Here is a 13,750-nt window from a genome sequence, read left to right as displayed (position 1 = left end):
ACAGTCCCTAGGTGTACCTAGTAGAATCACTTTTAATGATTTGCTAAAAATATTGTTTCCCCCTTTTCTCTTTTATTAGCTCTTCCCTAGTTTTAATAGAGCCATCATCCCAAGACCAGAAGGAAGTAAGTGCTAATTTATAAAAATGACTGTTGTCTCCCTTTCTCATGAGTTATTTTGTTTTTATTACTGATGTCAAACTGTTGCTGGGTGCTTACTCTCTGTACCCTGTCTGTGTTAGTCCTCTATGTAGTAGATGTCTTATTCATTGAGGACCTCCTCAAATTTTCCTGGACAGCTGTAACCCTCCTTGATCTTTCCCATCTCTGAGCGTTTTTCTTTCCAGTCTTCCTATACAAAACCGAAAAAAACTTTCTCTGTAATTCACTTTGGTATTTGTTTTCATAGCCACAAATGAATACATAAGAGTTTCAGTTATGCATCTGTCAGCTTCCCAAGTTGTAAACTCCTGTGGATAGGAACTGTTTACCAGGTCCTCTGTTCTCAACCCTTCACACCTCCACCCTTAATATCCTTTATCCTTAAAGTCTCTTGAGTATGGGCTGTACAAATAGTATAGCATTGCACCTTAGAAAATAAAACAAACAACAACCAAACACGTTCAGGTATTCTAGAACAATAATTTTCACTTGCATTGCATGCACTAGAGGAAAAGGAAGTACTCCCTAGCTCTGTACTCTTAATTTGTACTGAGATAAAGTGAAAATGTGATCAAATTTGTTGGGTTCTTTATGAATCTACTTTTAATATCTTTGGAGGAATGAAGCTACATTTGTCAGATGTCCACAGTTTGGAAACATTGTTAAATACCCATGATCATGATGTGCATATCACTTAGCCTGCCACTGGAAATTGACCTGGTGCCGGGAAGGTTGTCAGTCACTGAAGTACCTCTTCTTCCCCTTCGTCCTTTCTTTTGCTTTTCTTTCTCTTCCCTCTTTCTCTTTTCCCCTCTTTCCTTCTCTTTTTCCTTTCTTTTTTTGTTTTTATAGAAAAATGAAAACATGCCTTGTTTTGGAAAAGTAGTTTTGCTAAGCAGAAAGAAACACTTGCATTTTATATAAATGTTGTGAATAGTGGATCCTGAAAAAGGTAAACCACTGACCAATTTTCCTCCTTAAAATGCTGTCCGAGCTTAGTTTTAAATCTGCAAAGTTTATGTTCATGACTTGTTCATGCTATCCCCTCTGAGAACAGAGTTATTTAGTATTCCTGCTCCTGAGTTCTAAATACAGAATAAAGCATTCGCTTACCCTGATTGCATTTTTGAAACAAGAATTGCCTTTTATTAGGGTATTCAAGTAGGTCAGCCTAATCATGGTTAAGTATCCATATTAGAAAACAATATAAAATTATATTTACAAAATCTATTTTTGCTACACAAATCATCTATTTTAAATTCATTATGAAAATAATAAAATATTAAATGCTTAGGGCATGGTATAAAATATGAAAAAAAATTTCAAGCTGATGGCTCAAATACCATTTTTTAAAAGTATTTAAAAAAATTTTCCCCCAGGTTAAAAAAAAAAAAGTTTTGTGTTCTCCAGCTTGTCAAGAAATTTAAGAACTTTCACTTATATATATAATTAAAAAAGAAACCTGAGCGGTTGTTGGAATTTGGGCAAAATGCTATTTCTAGATAGCTTCCCCTAAAGATTTGTGTCACTTTCTTTTCCACTATTTAAAATACTATATTTATTAACTTAAAACCTAGTTTAAATTACAAGTTTATTTATATATGTTGGTAATAAATGTCTTGAAATTCCAGTAAATGCTCCTCTTATTATATGTAATTCTCATTTACATTATTTAAACAGGGAATGCGTGGCCTTTAGCTTTCATTTTTTAAAGAGTGAAATAAAAATTATATTGGATCTAAATAATTTTCTCCTATTTTTGTAAGGAAGAGATTGTGAGTAACTAATTGTGCCTTTAATATTTTATGACTGTTTCTTTTAGGTGCACAGTTGGATAAGATGGGATTCACAATTCTTAGAAAATGCATCAGTGCAGTTGAAACACGAGGTAACATGATTGAATCATTTTATTCATGAGAGGCTATAGGTATGTAAAATCTAAGGGTCGTTTCAAATGCTTACTGCATGGTTAAGTTTTGTAGAATGAAATATATTAATGCAAAATGCACATTCTATGCATCAGAGATTGAGTTGTTCATTTACTCTGCCAGGGTGGGGTTTTCCTTTTTATTTACATGTTTCTCCCTTGCATTGAAACAAAGTCAGGGCTAAAATGAGAATCAGTAGAAGAATCAGCAGTGCCGGACAACCAGTCTTAATCGCTTCTTGTTCACGCACTAGTGAGATATTTCCATCTTCCATTGTCTTGTTGGCTTCCAGTTTAAAAATTGGCGTCATTAAGATATCATTTACTTAGAGTAAAATTCATTGATTTTAACTGTACAAATTGATGAGTTTTGACAAGTGTGTATAGTTGTGTAACTACCACCACAATCATAGAAGATTTCTCTCTCCCCCCAAAATTTCTTTGTGCCCCTTTGCAGTCAGTCTCCACTCCTTCCTTGACCCTTGGCAACTACTGAGCTGCTTTTCATCACTTTAGTTCTTTTTTTTTTTGTAAGCATTTTATACGAATGGAATTATGCAGTATGTTGTTTTTTGAGTTTGGCCTCTTTGTTTAGCTTCTGAGATTCATCTTGTTGGGTGTAGCCTTAGCTCATTTCTTTTTATCGCTAGGTAGTATTTCATTATATGGATATACTGCACTTTGCTTATTCATCCACCTGGTGGTAATATTTAGGTTGTTTCTGTTTTAAACTTCAGGAAAGATAATCTCTCCCCATTTTGGTCCCCTGACCAAAAGCTCAAAGGTCTCTTGTTTAGAGTTCCTAAGGAAAAGCAGGGCCCTGGCACTTTGCAGCCATTCCAGCAGACTTTGGAGAAACCAAATATTGAACTTTGCAAAACAGGCTCTTTCTGGAGGGTGGACTTCTCTTTGTTTAGAGTCTAGTGAAGTATGGATAAATTGAATATTTAATTCACTCTCATACGTTGTATATCCCAGTCCTACTTTGGATGACTTAGCGGGATGAAGCATTGCACTCACGTTTTCTGTCAAAACAAGGTCTTTGTTATAAAGCCAGGACTGCCACCTGTGAAATGAGAGCGCTGGCTAACAGATGAATACGAGCTGTTGTATGATTTGGGTATTTGCCCATCGATAATAAAAACCCAAGCCACAGAAAGCTTTTCTCCCATTCTCTCTAACAGTGGCAATTCAGGCTATGACAGAATTTCATTCATTTCAACCTGCACTGAGGTTGAGCTGACAAATTTCCTCTTTTTCCTAGTGCTTCAGAAATTTCCAAAATTGGGATGCTGTGACTTTCATATATCTCACTTTATCATTCATGTTTCTCCTTCTCCTGAGCTTCTAGGGAGCCTTCATTGTATCACTTGCATGCTTATTATTTTGGTAAATAAAATTCTTTCCCAAAAGGATATAATTTATACATACTTGCTTCTGCCTGACCAGATAAAAAAATCTATCTAGAATGCTTTCGGATTGGTCTGTGTAGTTGTATGGAGTGTTATGTACATTGAATGGAATATGTATAGTAGAATCTGCATGTATTGAATGCATTTTTATTATAAATATGTAAATTGTTGGATTTTCTTTACAGAAGAATGAGTCTACAGATTTTAAGTTAGATTTTCCCCATTTAAAATAAAAGACAAAAAAGCATATGTTTTTCTTTTCAAATCTTTTGTTCCTAAAAGTCTTCCATTACTAAAGCCTTTTGCTTTTAATGGAGTAATAGACAAAAAATAGAGTTAAAAGACTCAACTGTCAGTTCATGTTATTCAACATGATGAGGAACCGTGTGGAATCTCTGAGCCTTTTATCCTAAATTTAAAAGTGCTCCCAGGGGCTATTGCTCTTAATGATTTTCCCCAGATCACCTATCATGGCTGTTGATTTTTTTTTTTTTTTTTTTTTACATGGTACAGATGTTGTTGCATCACTTCTTTTTTTTTTTTAACATCTTTATTGGAGTATAATTGCTTTACAATGCTGTGTTAGTTTCTGCTGTATAACAAAGTGAATCAGCTGTAAGTATACATATATCCCCATATCGCCTCCCTCTTGCATCTCCCTCCCACCCTCCCTATCCCACCCCTCCAGGTGGTCACAAAGCACCTAGCTGATCTGCCTGTGCTATACGGCTGCCTCCCACTAGCTATCAGTTTTACATCTGGTAGTATATATCAGTCCATGACACTCTCTCACTTTGTCCCAGCCCACCCTTCCTCCTTCCCATGTCCCCAGGTCCATTTTCTACGTCTGCATCCCAATTCCTGTATAGCCCCTAGGCCCTTCACAACCATCCTTTACTTTTTTTTTTTTTTTTTTTAGATTCCATATACATGTGTTAGCATACGGTATTTGTTTTTCTCTTTCTGACTTACTTCACTCTGTATGATAGACTCTAGGTCCATCCACCTCACCTACAAATAACTCAATTTCGTTTCTTTTTATGGCTGAGAGTAATATTCCATCGTATATATGTGCCACATCTTCTTTATCCATTCATCTGTCGATGGACACTTAGGTTGCTTCCATGTCCTGGCTATTGTAAATAGTGCTGCAGTGAACATTTTGGTATATGACTCTCTTTGAATTATGGTTTTCTCAGGGTATATGCCCAGTAGTGGGATTGCTGGGTCGTATGGTAGTTCTATTTTTGGTTTTTTAAGGAACTTCCATACTGTTCTCCATAGTGGCTTTATCAATTTACATTCTCACCAACAGTGCAGGAGGGTTGCCTTTTCTCCACACCCTCTCCAGCATTTATTGTTTGTAGATTTTTTGATGGTGGCCATTCTGACCAGTGTGAGGTGACACCTCACTGTAGTTTGATTTGCTTTCTCTAATGATTAGCGATGTTGAGGATCCTTTCATGTGTTTGTTGGCAATCTGTATATCTTTAGAGAAATGTCTGTTTAGGTCTTCAGCCTATTTTTGAATTGGGTTGTTTGGTTTTTTGATATTGAGCTGCTTGTATAATTTGGAGATTAATCCTTTGTCAGTTGCTTCGTTTGCAAATAATTTCTCCCATTCTAAGGGTTCTTTCTGTCTTGTTTATGGTTCCCTTTGCTGTGCAAAAACGTTTAAGTTTCATTAGGTCCTATTTGTTTATTTTTGTTTTTATTTGCATTTCTCTGTGGGGTGGGTCAGAAAAAATCCTGCTGTGATTTATGTCATAGAGCATTCTTCCTATGTTTTCCTCTAGGAGTTTTATAGTGTGTCTGGCCTTACATTTAGGTCTTTAATCCATTGTGAGCTTATTTTTGTATATGGTGTTAGGAAGTTCTAATTACATTCTTTTATATGTAGCTGTCCAGATTTCCGAGCACCACTTATTGAAGAGGCTGTCTTCTCTCTACTGTATATTCTTGGTTCTTTTATCAAAGATAATGTTACCATATGAGCATGGGTTTATCTCTGGGCTTTCTATCCTGTTCCATTGATCCATATTTCTGCTTTTTGTGCCAGTACCGTACTGTCTTGTTTATTGTAACTTTGTAGTATAGTCCGAAGTCAGGGAGCCTAATTCCTTCAGCTCCGTTTTTCTTTCTCAAGATTGCTTTGGCTATTCGGGGTCTTTTGTGTTTCAATAGAAATCATGAACTTTTTTGTTCTAGTTCTTTGAAAAATGCCATTGGTAGTTTGATAGGGATTGCATTGAATCTGTAGATTGCTTTGGGTAGTATAGTCATTTCCTCAGTGTTGATTCTTCCAATCCAAAAACATGGTATATCTCTCCATCTGTTTGTATCATCTTTAATTTCTTTCTTCAGTGTCTTACAATTTTCTGCATACAAGTCTTTTGTCTCCTTAGGTAGGTGTATTCCTAGGTATTTTATTCTTTCTGTTGCAATGGTAAACGGGAGTGTTTCATTAATTTCTCTTTCATCTTTTTCATCATTAGTGTATAGGAATGCAAGAGATTTCTGTGCATTAATTTTGTATCCTGCTACTTTACCAGATTCACTAATGAGCTCTAGTAGTTTTCTGGTAGCATCTTTAGGATTCTCTATGTATAGTATCATGTCATCTGCAAACAGTGACAGTTTTACTTCTTTCCCGATTTGAATTCCTTTTATTTCTTTTTCTTCTCTGAGTGATGTGGCTAAAATTTCTAAAACTATGTTGAATAATGGTGAGAGTGAGCAACCTTATCTTGTTCCTGATCTTAGAGGAAATGGTTTCAGTTTTTCACCGTTGAGAAGGATATTGGCTGTGTGTTTGTCATAGATGGCCTTTATTATGTTGAGGTAGGTTCCCTCTATGCCTACTTCCTGGAGAGTTTTTTTTTTTATCATAAATGGGTGTTGAGCTTTTTCTGCATCTGTTGAGATTATCATGGTTTTTATCCTTCAATTTGTTAATATGGTGTATCACATTGATTGATTTTTATATATTTAAAAATCCTTGCATTCCTGAGATAAACCCTACTTGATCCTGGTGTATGATCCTTTTAATGTGCTGTTGGATTCTGTTTGCTAGTATTTTGTTGAGGATTTTTGCATCTGTGTTCATCAGTAATATTGGCCTGTAGTTTTCTTTCTTTGTGACATCTTTGTCTGGTGTTGGTATCAGGGTGATGGTGGCTTTGTAGAATGAGTTTGGGAGTGTTCCTTCCTCTGCTATATTTTGGAAGAGTTTGAGAAGGATAGGTGTTAGCTCTTCTCTAAATGTTTGAAAGAATTCACCTGTGAAGCCATCTGGTCCTGGGCTTTTGTTTGTAGGATGATTTTTAATCACAGTTTCAATTTCAGTGCTAGTGATTGGTCTGTTTCTATTTTCTATTTCTTCCTGGTTCAGTCTCGGAAGGTTGTATTTGTGTAAGAATTTGTCCATTTCTTCCAGGTTGTCCATTTTATTGGCATAGAGTTGCTTGTAGTAATCTCTCATGATCCTTTGTATTTCTGCAGTGTCTGTTGGTAATTCTCCTTTTTCATTTCTAATTCTGTTGGTTTGAGTCTTCTCCCTATTTTTCTTGATGAGTCTAGCTAATGGTTTATCAGTTTTGTTTATCTTCTCAAAGAACCAGCTTTTAGTTATATTGATATTTGCTATTGTTTCCTTCATTTGTTTTTCATTTATTTCTGATCTGGTCTTTATGATTTCTTTCCTTCTGCTAACTTTGGGTTTTTTTTTTCTTCTTTCTCTAATTGCTTTAGGTGTAAGATTAGGTTATTTGAGGTTTTTCTTGTTTCTTGAGGTAGGATTGTATTGCTATAAACTTCCCTCTTAGAACTGCTTTTGCTGCATTCCATATGTTTTGGATCATCATGTTTTCATTGTCATTTGTTTCTAGGTATTTTTTGATTTCCTCTTTGATTTCTTCAGTGTTCTCTTGGTTATTTAGTAGTGTATTGTTTAGCCTCTAGGTATTTGTATTTTTTGCAGATTTTTTCCTGTAATATCTAGTCTCATAGTGTTGTGGCCAGAAAAGATACTTGATATGGTTTCAATTTTCTTAAATTTACCAAGGCTGATTTGTGACCCAAGATATGGTCTGTCCTGGAGAATGTTCCATGAGCATTTGAGAAGAAGGTGTATTCTGTTGTTTTTGGATGGAATGTCCTATAAATATCAATTAAGTCCATCTTGTTTAATGTGTCATTTAAAGCTGTGTTTCCTTATTTATTTTCATTTTGGATGATCTGTCAATTGGTGAAAGTGGGGTGTTAAAGTCCCATACTATGATTGTGTTACTGTCAGTTTCCCCTTTTATGGCTATTAGCATTTGCCTTATGTATTGAGGTGCTCCTGTGTTGGGTGCATAAAGTTTTACAATTGTTATATCTTCTTAGATTGATCCTTTGATCATTATGTAGTGTCCTTCTTTGTCTCTTGTAATAGTCTTTATTTTAAAGTCTCTTTTGTCTGATATTCGAATTGCTACTTCAGCTTTCTTTTGATATGCATTTTCATTGAATATCTTTTTCCATCCCCTCACTTTCAGTCTGTATGTATCCCTATGTCTGAAGTGGGTCTCTTGTAGACAGCATATATATGGGTCTTGTTTTTGTATCCATTCAGCCAGTCTGTGTCTTTTGGTTGGCTCATTTAATCCATTTACATTTAAGGTAATTATTGATATGTATGTTCCTATTACCATTTTCTTAATTGTTTTTGGTTTGTTTTGTATGTGCTTTCCTTCTCTTGTGTTCCCTTCCTAGAGAAGTTCCTTTAGCATTTGTTGTAAAGCTGGTTTGGTGTTGCTGAATTTTCTTAACTTTTGGTTGTCTGTAAAGGTTTTAATTTTTCCGTCAAGTCTGAATGATATGCTTGCTGTGTAGAGTAATCTTGGTTGTTGGTTTTTCCCTTTCATCACTTTAAATATGTCCTGCCACTCCCTTTTGGCTTGCAGAGATTCTGCTGAAAGATCAGCTGTTAACCTTATGGGGATTTCCTTATATGTTATTTGTTGCTTTTCCCTTGCTGCTTTTAATATTTTTTCTTTGTATTTAATTTTTGATAGCTTGATTAATATGTGTCTTGGTGTGTTTCTCCTTGGATTTATCCTGTGTGGGACTCTCTGTGTTTCTTGCCCTTGATTGACTATTTCCTTTCCCATGTTAGGGAAGTTTTTGACTATAATTTCTTCAAATATTTTCTCAGACCCTTTCTTTTTCTCTTCTTCTTCCGGGACCCCTATCATTTGATTGTTGGTGCATTTAATGTTGTCCCAGAGGTCTCTGAGACTGTCGTCAATTTTTTTCATTCTTTTTTGTTTATTCTGCTCTGCAGTGGTTTTTTCCACTATTTTATCTTCCAGGTCACTTAACTGTTCTTCTGCCTCAGTTATTCTGCTATTGATTCCTTCTAGAGAATTTTTAATTTCATTTATAGTGTTGTTCATCATTGTTTGCTCTTTATTTCTTCTAGGTCCTTGTTAAACATTTCTTGTATTTTCTCTATTCTATTTCTAAGATTTTGGATATCTTTACTGTCATTACTCTGGATTCTTTTTCAGGTAGACTCCCTATTTCCTCTTCATTTGTTTGGTCTGGTGGGTTTTTACCTTGCTCCTTCATCTGCTGTGTGTTTTTCTGTCTTCTCATTTTCCTTAACTTAGTATGTTTGGGGTCTCCTTTCTGCAGGCTGCAGGTTCGTATTTCCCGTTGTTTTTGATGTCTGCCCCCAGTGGGTAAGACTGGTTCAGTGGGTTGTGTAGGCTTCCTGGTAGAGGGGACTGGTGCCTGTGTTCTGGTGGGTGGGGCTCGATATTGTCTTTCTGGTGGGCAGGGTTGTGTTTGGTGGTGTGTTTTAGGGTGTCTGTGAATTTATTATGCTTTTAGACAGCCTCTCTGCTAATAGGTAGGGTCGTGCTCCTGTCTTGCTAGTTGTTTTGCATGGGGCGTCCAGCACTGGAGTATGCTGTCCGTTGGGTGGAGCTGGGTCTTAGCGTTGAGACGGAGATCTCTGGGAGAGCCTTCTCCAATTGATATTATGTGTGGCCAGAAGGTCTCTGTGGTCCAGTGTCCTGAATTCTGCTCTCTCACCTCAGAGGCTCAGGCCTGACACCAGGCCAGAGCACCAAGACCCTATCAGCCACACAGCTCAGAAGAAAAGGGAGAAAAAAAAAAAAAAAAAAAAAAGAAAAGAAAAATAAATAAATAAATATTTTAAAAAAGTAAAATTATTAAAATAAAAAAAATAAGAAAGTAATAATAATAATAAAAAATAAGAGAGCAACCAAACCAGTAAACAAATCCACCAATGATAACACATGCTAAAAACTATACTAAGAGAAACATAAAAATCAGAAACAAGTCAGTTGCAGACAGTTGTCCACACAGTCCACCGCCTCAATTTTGGTATGTTTCATTGTCTATTCAGGTATTCCACAGAAGCAGGGTACATCAAGTTGATTGTGGAGATTTAATCCGCTGCTCCTGAGGCTGCTGGGAGAGATTTCCCTTTCTGTTCTTTGTTCACGCAGCTCCCGGGGTTCAGCTTTGGATTTGGCCCCGCCTCTGCATGTAGGTCGCCCTCAGGCATCTGTCCCTGCCCAGACAGGATGGGGTTAAAGCAATGGCTGATTAGGGGGTTCTTGCTCACTCAGGACAGGGGGAGGGAGGGGTATGGTAGCTATAGTTGGAATGCTGGTGAGCTTGTGGTGGCATAGGCGGGTGTGATTTTGCAGTAGCCTGAGGTGTACCGTGTGTTCTCCCGGGGAAGTTGTCCCTGGATCCTGGGACCCTGGCAGTGGTGGGCTGCACAGGCTCCGGGTGCTGGGAGGTGTGGTTAGAGACCTGCACTTGCGCACAGGAGGTTTGGTGGCTGCAGCAGCAGCATTAGTGTTTCATGCTCGTCTCTGGTGTCTGAGCTGATAGCTGCGGCTCGCGCCTATCTCTGAAGCTTGTTTAGGTGGTGCTCTGCCTTCTGTGGGCAAGCAGGGAAGGAATCCCCTCTCCTCGCGCACCCTGAAACAGTGGTCTCTTGCCTCTTAGGCATGTCCAGCCTTTTTCCCGGACTCCCTCCCGGTTAGCTGTGGTGCACTAGCCCCCTTCAGGCTGTGTTCATGCAGCCAACCCCAGTCCTCTCCCTGGGATCTGACCTCTGAAGCCTGAGCCTCAGCTCCCAGCCCCCACCCGCCCCGGCGGGTGAGCAGACAAGTCTCTCGGGCTGGTGAGTGCTGGTTGGCACTGATCCTCTGTGCGGGTATCTCTCTGCTTTGCCTTCTGAACCCCTGTGCTGTGCTTGCTCCAAAGCTTCCCCCACTGCATGCCGCCCATCTCCGCAAGTGAATGGGGCTTCCTAAGGTGTGGAAACTTTTGCTCCTTCACAGCTCCCTCCCAGAAGTGCAGGTCCCGTCCCTATTCTTTTGTCTCTGTTTTTTCTTTTTTCTTTTGCCCTACCCAAGTACGTGGGTTTCTTGCCTTTTGGGAGGTCTGAGGTCTTCTGCCAGCGTTCAGTAGGTGTTCTGTAGGAGTTGGTCCACATGTAGATGTATTTCTGGTGTATTTGTGGGGCAGAAGGTGTTCTCTTTGTGTTCCTCCTCCGCCATCTTGAAGGTGCCCCTGCATCACTTCTTTTCATCAGTCAGGATAAAGCTAGTTCATGTTCTTGTAACAGGAAACCTGAAATTCTCTGTGGCTTAAGACAACAAGACTTATTTCTCACTCAAGACATTGGTAGGAGGGCTTTGCCCATCACTGATATCTGGGCTTCCAAGTTCCTGGTTGCCTTGCCTGGAGGGCTTTGGACCAACAGGTGAGTACTCTGGACTTGAAGTGAGTCATTTGCTCACAGTTCAATGGTCAGAAATGGCCACATGGCCCCACTCAACCCCAGTGAGTCTGCATAGCACAACCCTACCAGGAGCCTGGAAAGTACACAGCCAGGAATATTTGGTAGATAACATTAATGACCACTGTGTGTACTTTGTGGGTCTACCTGCCTTGTGTCCAAAGGCATTTAATGATATCTGATTGAAGAATTATTTCTAATCACTTTTTTCAGTGTTTTAAACATGACTATCATTGTCTGAAAACTACCATTTCGTATGTTTTGGTTAAAGCAGTTAGTGTACCTTTTACCTACCATGTTCTTTATTTTTATTTATTTTTTTATAAATAAATAAAATTATTTTTGGCTGAGTTGGATCTTTGTTGTTGCGCATGGGCTTTCTCTAGTTGCTGCGAGCGGGGGCCACTCTTTGTTGTGGTGCACAGGCTTCTCACTGCGGTGGCTTCTCTTGTTGTGGAGCACACGGGCTCTAGGCGTGCGGGCTTCAGTACTTGTGGCTCACGGGCTCTAGAGCGCAGGCTCAGTAGTTGTGGTGCATGGGCTTAGTTGCTCTGCAGCATGTGGGATCTTCCCGGACCAGGGCTTGAACCCGTGTCCCCTGCATTGGCAGGCGGATTCTTAACCACTGCGCCACCAGGGAAGCCCTACCATGTTCTTTTAAAAATAGCATTTGGCGTTTTTATCTACTTTGTGACATCAGTTAAATATTTGCAAAGCATCAGACAAATGTCTGAAATTTACTATAGTCTTCAGTACCCTAAGAAAAGGTAACACTTTTAGAGTACTCACATACTAATATAGATAGCATATATAATAAATGACACATATGTAATATAATCTGTATTGGCCAAATGGGACTGTTAGCATTTACTGTACTTTTGGCATCAAAGCAAACCCCATTTCACTACAGTATCAGCGTCAGTTAACAGATCATACTCTTCTTTTCCATAGAGTTGTTTGTTCATGAAGATAAGGCACGTTTGGGAGTCAGATCAACTGATCTTTCATCCATATACCGAGTATTTGTCAATGATGTGAACCAGCTCTTAATGGATCCAGGCAGTCTGACTACCACTGGGAAAGTATTGCTTATGTTTTCCAAGCTGAAGGACTTCCTAAAGCAGCTGTTCTCAAACATTGCTGTGCAGTGGGATCACCTGGGATCTTCAAACCACACTGCTGCCTGGCTCTCACACCCAGTCAGTCTGATTTCATTGCTGTCAGGTGTGAAATAGGAAGTTGGCATTTTCAATGCTCCTGAGGTGATGCTAATCCATAGTAAAGTTTAGGCACCACTGTCCTAATGTTCTTGTGGGTTGGAGCAATGGAATACACAGTTGTTATCTTTGTAGTGTCCTGTTACATGGGGAACTTTCAACTTCTTTTTAAAAATAACCCAACCTAAACCCAGGCAAACAAAAAAGAAAACTTCCCAAGAAAATAGCACAGTGTTCTTTTCCTTCCCTCAGTAACAGGTGACTTATCACAGTTAAACCCTAGCTTTCATCTGAAGCCAGTCAGCCAGTATTTATTGAGCATTCATGTGGTGTATTGATAAATAGCCTTGCTCTATGCCGTTGAGATACATATTAAAGGCTGGTTACATATAATGCTTGATCCATGAATGGTAGGCAAAATATAGATATTTGTAATTTAAGTATAACAGGTACTAAAATAAAAGTGTTACAACTTTGCATGGCTCAAGGGAATTTGAATGCATTTTGATGGATTGCTGAGTACTTTTGATCTTTTTTTTTTTTTTTTTGCGGTACGTGGGCCTCTCACTGTTGTGGCCTCTCCCGTTGCGGAGCACAGGCTCCGGACGTGCAGGCTCAGCGGCCATGGCTCACGGGCCCAGCCGCTCCGTGGCATGTGGGATCTTCCCGGACCGGGGCACGAACCCATGTCCCCTGCATCGGCAGGCGGACTCTCAACCGCTGCGCCACCAGGGAAGCCCTGAGTACGTGATCTTAATTGAGGACTGTGTTTAGGAACAGCCTTCTTTGGCTTTACAGGAGTAGAAAAGTATATTTTAGCATTTAGAGGGACGTCAGCAAAGATGTGGAAACAGAAGCAAGCCAGATGGAAAGGAAGCATGAAGAAACAGAGGTAAAGAAGTACTCAGGCATTTGCATTTAATTGGCAAGGATCTGGGGTAAGTACTAGAGGGTAGTGGATAGCAGAGTAGCAGGCTTATTAGAAAGATAAATATAAAAACCAGTATTAGTAGCCATAGGTGGAATGACTCAGATTTCTGCCTAGGTTGGAGTATTCCATAGGGGCGGTAACTGATTGAGGATGATCGATTTGGCACTGGGGTCAGGCAGCATGGATACATCCAAGTGATTGAGCAGAGGAAGATGTAGTCGTCTGGAGCAGTTGGTTGTACACAGAGAATCACACTTCTGCAAGGAATTTC

General features: G+C 39.1%; 1 protein-coding gene across 5 annotated transcripts in view; it reads left to right on the top strand.

Annotated features, from left to right (window-relative positions):
- The window catches only part of ARHGAP10 (Rho GTPase activating protein 10), a 331,140-nt gene that overhangs the window by 169,585 nt on the left and 147,805 nt on the right, over positions 1 to 13,750 (top strand). For all 5 annotated transcript variants that reach the window (XR_004350045.1, XM_032632923.1, XM_032632924.1 and 2 more), the window contains 2 exons: positions 80 to 125; positions 1,984 to 2,049. Coding sequence is in view for 4 of the 5 variants with exons in the window: in XM_032632923.1 (XP_032488814.1) it covers positions 80 to 125; positions 1,984 to 2,049 (112 nt within the window). In the remaining variant the exon portion in view is untranslated. The remainder of the gene's footprint in view (positions 1 to 79; positions 126 to 1,983; positions 2,050 to 13,750) is intronic.

Source organism: Phocoena sinus, chromosome 5, assembly GCF_008692025.1.
Source record: "Phocoena sinus isolate mPhoSin1 chromosome 5, mPhoSin1.pri, whole genome shotgun sequence".
Classification (NCBI taxonomy): domain Eukaryota; kingdom Metazoa; phylum Chordata; class Mammalia; order Artiodactyla; family Phocoenidae; genus Phocoena; species Phocoena sinus.
The sequence above is the reverse complement of the archived record's forward strand: the minus strand, read 5'-3'. Positions and strand labels throughout refer to the sequence as shown.